Source organism: Harpegnathos saltator, unplaced genomic scaffold (assembly GCF_003227715.2).
Source record: "Harpegnathos saltator strain DR-91 unplaced genomic scaffold, Hsal_v8.6 scaffold69, whole genome shotgun sequence".
Classification (NCBI taxonomy): Eukaryota; Metazoa; Arthropoda; class Insecta; order Hymenoptera; family Formicidae; genus Harpegnathos; species Harpegnathos saltator.
In genome coordinates this window covers 98,785-106,013 of record NW_020230526.1, presented here as the reverse complement: position 1 = coordinate 106,013, position 7,229 = coordinate 98,785, and the positions used below count along the sequence as shown (strand labels likewise).

General features: G+C 43.2%; 1 protein-coding gene across 1 annotated transcript; it reads right to left on the bottom strand.

Moving 5' to 3' along the window:
- Positions 1–6,464: 6,464 nt before the first annotated feature.
- LOC112590001 (uncharacterized) lies at positions 6,465–6,978 on the bottom strand. Its single transcript, XM_025305295.1, has 3 exons — positions 6,867–6,978; positions 6,585–6,772; positions 6,465–6,520 (listed from the first exon to the last, which is right to left on the bottom strand). Exons 1-3 carry the CDS (start codon positions 6,966–6,968, stop codon positions 6,508–6,510), a joined length of 303 nt encoding a protein of 100 aa, XP_025161080.1. The 5' UTR covers positions 6,969–6,978; the 3' UTR covers positions 6,465–6,507.
- Between the last annotated feature and the right edge of the window lie 251 nt (positions 6,979–7,229).

Genomic DNA, 7,229 nt, shown 5'->3' with positions numbered 1-7,229 from the left:
AAGAAGTCTTGGAGGCTCTCCTAAGAGGCATGTCTGTACTGTATGAACTTCCGATGTCGACTCTGCGGTGGGAGCTGCTCCCGGGGCCTCGTTCGGTCCGGACAATGGAACTCAAAAGTGGGGTAGGCTATATGGTAGGAGTAATGGGATTATACGAGAGGGATCCAGAGTAGGAGCGTTCAAGGTTTTTCAGAGTGGGACTGAGTGGCGTGATGCTGACGGGGCGTCGAGACATCTCGGCGCGCCGCCGGATGTGATAAGGAGCATGGTCAACAGGATGCCCTATGTTACCTGATATGGGCTCGGGTTACTCGGGGATTCCAGAGCACCCTCGGTGGCCCGGCTGCGTGCGTGTTTTATCTCTGAGACTTCCTGTCGCCAGTCTGACTTATTAATTTATATGTGCGCGTAATTATTTATGCCTTATAATATTATAATATTATAATAAAAATGGTTAATATTATATATGTGTGGTTCTTAAGGTTATAATATACGCCTAATTTAGTATTATATGAATAGTGTAATAGAAAGTTATAATGTTAATTAGTTATGATTTTTATAAAGACAATATGCATGTGTTATAATAAAAGAGATACTTGTTATTAATGTTTAAATGTGGTTATTAAGAATTATTATAAGAAATGCATATTGTTAACAGTGGGTTTTAGAGTGTAGAGATTTATAATATTGTTAACTGGAAAAATAGGATTTCTTATTACAGGGATCCTTATTATTACTGTTGTTAAATTAATGTTTCTCTGCAAGGCTGAGTTCTACCATAGGGCTCCCTACTTACGTATGTCGGTAAGGTAGACCCCTTGGGTAGGTTTCGTTATTATTGGCGTCGGTAATTAATTAACAATTGTTATAAACGGTTCCTATGTATAAATTACCGACTTTTAGAGCTTACAGAAGCTTATGGTAATAGAAGATTCGATGAACAATTAAATTTTATTATTAGTGATGAGTTCAAGCCGTTGTACTGTACGAACGAATTTAAAAGAGTGCAGTATTTAAGAGGAGCTTGAACGTGGACAGAAGGCTTAAATTAAATTAAATAAGGTATTTAAACGTGACCGAGGCAAAAATGGTGGATTTCCAAGCTAAATAGACTATTTAAGCGATCCCTGAACTTAAATAAATGAGGTTTATTAAATTTTAAGTAAGAATTACCAAATTTTGAGAATGTACTGTCAGAAGGATTCTCTGTTTGTGGGCAAGAATTAATTGTTTTCGTTTGGCATTATTTCCTTTTGTAATTAATATTCTGAGGTTTTGACATTTGCTTATGTTTCACTAAAATGTTCTCTATGTACGTAGGTGTTAAAAATATTTTAAATTGACTTTCCTTAGTTTTCACGGAAGGTGCGCATTACTGGCGTCCCAATAGTCCCTGCGTATGAATTTTAGAATTTTCTGAAGTCTATTGGTAAGTAACATTGTTGGTTTCTTATTAATTGTTAATGTTTTTCAAAATGTTAATATGGTCGTTAAATAGAGGTCTTTTAATGCTATTGTTAGCAATTAAGATTTTTCTTCTAGGCCTTATAGTTACTGATAAAAACATGCCTTTTCCTGATTGGTCGAGACATTCGAATAGCCGTAACTTCTAAACTATTGATTTTACAGAAATTTTATTAGGACATAATTTGTAATACTTTGAAGGAGCCTTAAATCGCACCGCGCGATTTTCTAAAATTATTATTATTTTAAAAGATATGAACTTTTATCGATAAATTTTAATAGTAACAATTACTTTTGATGGTTGAATCTACCTATATGTCTCGCTGGCCTTTTAATGTAGAGGCGAAAAAATGATATGGTGGAGAGAACGTCGCAGGACGTTACACGATTATTCGCAGTATCCAAATTATTGGATATCCCAGCACCGAATCAGTCAATTGATTGGCTATGCGGACGAACCGGTGGTTGCTCCCGAATACGATGTCACCGTCGATTCGGACGATGAACCGGAGGTTACTCCCGAGCACGATGTCACCGTCGAGTCGGACGACGAATTGGGGGTTGCTCCCGAGCACAATGTCACCGTCGATTCGGACGACGAACGGGGAATTTTGCCCGAATACGATGTCACCGTCGAGTCGGACGACGAACCGGGGATTGCTCCCGAGCACGATGTCACCGTCGACTCGGACGAGGAGGAAGTTGATGTGACAACCGTAAGCGACGAAGATGAGGTAGATGTGATAAAAGCGAATGAAGAAACTGAAACAATAATTTTGGACGATGATGACGATAACGACGACGATATTATTGTTTTAAAGCATATTGATAAGAATGTACGTAAACGTACCATAAATGTAACAATTGACGCTAACAAAAACAGAAACAAATACTAGATGTAACAAAAGGCCAAAATTACAATTGTATAAGGGAGCGGATGGATTTGTTGTTCAAATAAAATATGATTGAACGTTATATTACAAAATTTATTTATCGAACCTACACTCTCGATAGTAGTTAATGCACCGTACAAATGGTCTATCGCGAAATTAGACCGTGCGAGACATCAGCATCGCTGCGGGCGATGGCACCGCTCGATCGAACAGAGACCCGTACGCTCGTTGATATCCTACTCCGGCGACGCCCAGGTCCGAATCTGCACGCTCTACCCCGCACATACGGGGCTCGTCGAGCAATCCGCGAGCCTGCGACACGGTCATCCACGCCTCTATGCATGGTTCGCCGTCGTCGCGAATGACGCTCTGCAGCGTGCGAGCGTCAAACGAGTCGTTGCCTGCGAGCGCGAGCGCGCTCATCGGGCACATACGTGTACAATCGCTCGTCGTATCGCGCGGTATCGCCGCACTTGCAAGTGTTCTTCTCGAAATTCGGCGCGATGCTCTCGTCCGCGTGTGGAATTAGAGATGCGCAGGTGTTGCGCAACAGAAACAATCGATCGAACGGTATGGCGACGTAATCGTTGTCGCGCTCGTCGCGTATACCCGGCGGACACACGAATCGAAAGCCTGCGTGGTTCGGTAACGGTTCATCGATCGAGTCAAACGCCAGAGTCAAGTCGATATGACCGATCCAGATTTTGCCGGTGGCGCGATCCAACAATCGACCGTTGCACACCACGATACGATTGCCACCTTCGCCGGCAAAAGCTCGCGTCTGCGGTATACAACGCCAGCCGACCTAGCCGTACACGGCAATACTAGTATTCTCGTTGCACATCGCGGCGTCCGTCGGCAAACAGTATCCACCTGTGCGCGCAACGCGTCCGTTGAGAAGCGCGCCCAATTGATCGTAATATCGATACTCGATACCGTCAGTTGCCCCGCAATAGAACGACAGTCGACGTAATCGTCGTCCGCGGAGACGAACACACCGTGCGTCAGACACTCGTTTCGTCGCACCGTGAGATCTCGCTCGTTGTCAATTTCGCGCGCCGCCTTCTCGTTGATTTCTCGACGACGACGCGACAATCGTGACGGACGATTGCCAACGAATCGCACTCGCGGCAAGGAATCGATGCCAACGTCCATGGCGCGACGCAATCTCAAAGCGCGATCGCGTCGACCGTTTCGAGACGCGTCGTCTGCGGCGGCTGACTCGCCATCGTCGTCGTACCAAGCGACGAGATCGCGCGAGATTGCGTCGATTCGAGGACGACGAAACGCATCGAGGTACAGACCACGAATCGCGCAAAACATTAAAACTATGCATGCGATCGCTAGAACCAATCGAGCGATCGATACACCGCGCGATGAATCCGCGCCGCCGAACGGCGAGGTGTCGTAGCGGCGGTCTCGTCGCTGTTCGTTCCACTTCGAGTCGTCGGACGGTTCATACATACGGGTCGTACATACGGGCCACCCTGTACCACTTTGTACATTTTTTCCATACAGGTCGCCACTTTTCGTCGAACCGGATCCAAATCGGAACTAAATATCAGTTGCGTCTTGTAAACTTTTCGTTGCGCCAGATAATAACGCCATAGACCACATATCACTGGCTCAGAATTGCCGCTGCCGCTGCCGTGCTCAGAATTATTGCTGCTAACTTGATACACCAGCAGAACGCGTCTTTCATTTGGATTTGCGCTCGTATCGAGCAGCTCGCGCGAACCGCGAAACTCTGCGTACCAACGTTTTCAATATCGCGCAACACTGCGGCCGCGAGGCTGTCTCTTCCGTACATGCGGATCCCTTTTCGCTGCGCGTTCGAATCAATGGGCTCACAATCGAAACATCGCAGTACTCCCGCAGCTACGAGTTCATCGAGAACGGCATCATCGCGATCAACCAAATCGTGCACTTGGTTCACCGTCAAAACACGAGCGGTCTCCATTGACAACTTGAACTCGCAGCCGATGGAGGGATAGAACGAAGCGAAATCCATTCCTATGGGGCGATGATAGTGCCCGGCGAGCGCGGAATTTATTCCTCCGATGTACACGCGGCTCCCGATCCGCATGAGGTCTAATTCGTCCGTCACGGAGTAATCGCCGACCTGCCAACGCTGACGCAATACGCGCGGTCCGTCGACCCCTTCATTTTCATCGATGTCGCCATCGAATTTGCGAGTTGACGTAACCTGCGGCACAGTGTACGGCCACATAGTATTGGTGCGCAGAGGTAGTATAAGTTTGAAATCGCGCAACGCTCGTATGGCAAACATATTTGGTAGTAGACGACTGTTTCCCGCGTGCGATGCATCTATCAGACCGACGTTGAAATGTCGAGCGTACAGCACCGTCACGTCCAAAAAATTTAGATTTTGCTGCAAATGATACACCGCGGCGCAATCCTGCGTATTGTACAGGGCTACACATAGCATATTGACACCGTTGTCAGAATCGAGACGTCCAAAGGCTTGGTCGCGATCGAATCGTTCTTCTCCGTTCTTGTTATAGTACAATTTTCGAATGGTGTAACATCCCGCTATTCCGAGACATAAAGAAGGAAATTTTCTTCCAAAATCTAATTGCCGTAAAGATTTCCACTTAATGGATAACTGAATCGAGAAAAGAAACAAGGTCGTCAGGCACGCACCTTTCTTTGTCACTGTTTTTGGCTAACCAACAGGTCACGAACTATCTGTATCCCACATCTCAAGCGCCTTCTATATTCGTCGGAACCTGTAACAATAATATTTTAATACCCTACTCTCTCCAATGACGCACTTATGCGTATATAGTATACGTACATATACTACACTTTTGAAATTGCACCACACTCACTTATTTAACACCCTATATAACCGATATTTTTATATAATATCTCGCGTAATACCTTTTCTTATATATATATATATATATATAACCAGTATATTGTATCCTATTATATGAAGTAATACACTTCATCTACGATATATACATATATATACATCTGACCTAATAATTCATTACTTTAAAAATATTTGATGGCGACCTTCTAAACTGCAAAACAATTGCAGAAAGGCCTGGAAGACAGTAAATAAGTCATATATAATTTACAGCTTCATTTTCAATATATTTAATGGATAGACTAATGATATATATATATATATACCTAATTGTACCATAGCTATTGAGTACAGAGACTTAATTTAACCACTTACCATCTTACCTAATAAGCCATTGTTATAATACAATTTATTAACGTCAAATCCTAGTATATTACTAGCTTAGCAGACCTATGCTTAAACCTGTCGACGAAAAGCAAATAAGGATAAAATAATGATTAATAACCGCGATACACTAAAATTTTAAAGATTTAAACCCACCTGTGCAACAAAAAGGCGTAACAAACTCATTCATAGTCCCTGAAGCAGTACACCGCGGTAGCCTTAAGGCACGTCGCGTCACCGTCGTCTCGCGGCCACCGAGCGTACCCACTCGCGCTCCTCCTTACCGACTCGATCAAAATTGTGGCTGAAAAATATTAATTTAGAAGATTATTGTTTGCGCACAAAGAATCCCCGAGCAATAACCTCTAGACCGACATAACCGCCATAGTTACCTCATCCTTCATGTTATCACTAATACTTCAATCGTTTTTTTTCACATGATCACCCACACAATAGATATATATATACTAATAATTAATCCCCCATTAAGAAAAGTCATCAGTAACAGTAATTGACAAATTCCTGCTACTAAAAACTTAAACGAATAGACAAAATCAACCTCCACCGTGTAACGCAAGCCACGGACTACTCCACCACCTTTCTCGCTATCTCCTCGATAAGATAAACTGTGCATTCCTATACCATGACTAATCCAAGCAGAGATCGTTATTCATCTCCTCACCGTAAATAACTAACACCTTTTACCCACCTCTTTCTTACTAATGCTTTGCTTTTCAAATACTATCTAATAACCCTAGAGAAATAGGAAAAATTTTAGAAAAGGGAGAAAGAAAGGAGGGTAAAGTAGTATAACAAGGAGTGTAACAAGTAGTAACGCAAATTTAATTGAAAATAATTATACTGTATAAAAAATCCTTGTACAGGCATTACAATATTAACACATAACGCCTATACGTGTCGATCTTGGCATTATGCTCGCTCCCTGTAACGAACAAAATAATTACCAATTAAAAATGTGCTTTTTAATCGGGACAAGTTTTATTTACCCGAACAAATTTTTAAGACCGTAGGCATCAGGGTCAAGGCTCAAATCCAAACCACCATATATCCAAGAGTCGGCTGCCTCTCTCCTCCTCCATCTCCTTTTCCAATGCACCTCCGTCATATCGCGGATAGACAGCAGACCAGGAATCTGGATATTTGTCTTTACGGTCACATCCCCATTGCAGAAGCACTGTAATAACATACCTTAGTAGTATAACCAAATATCCTAATGTGCATCCAATTGAGCTTACATCCATGCATGCAACACCCTGACATATACTCACTATTATCGCCGGCACCGGTCGGAAGTACCTTCGCCGAGGAAAACATTGACGGAAGGGATACATATTTTCTCCTCTTTCTTTCTTACATACACGACTGATCATTCGCAACTGACAGCTGACTTATGAGCACACAAAATGGAGACCGACAAGTAACCAACCTCGAAATAGCTAAACACCCTCCCTCAGATAACTATTACCACCTATATGCACTAACGCCGAGCAAATATCCCCGCATGGAACTAGCACCTAGGATTGGACAACAGGCACGAACGTAGCATAAACCTAGAATCACCACTCCCCTATCAAGCATATTCCTATATAAAATAGGATTCAGAATTGGACAAAATTTCAATAGAGTAATAC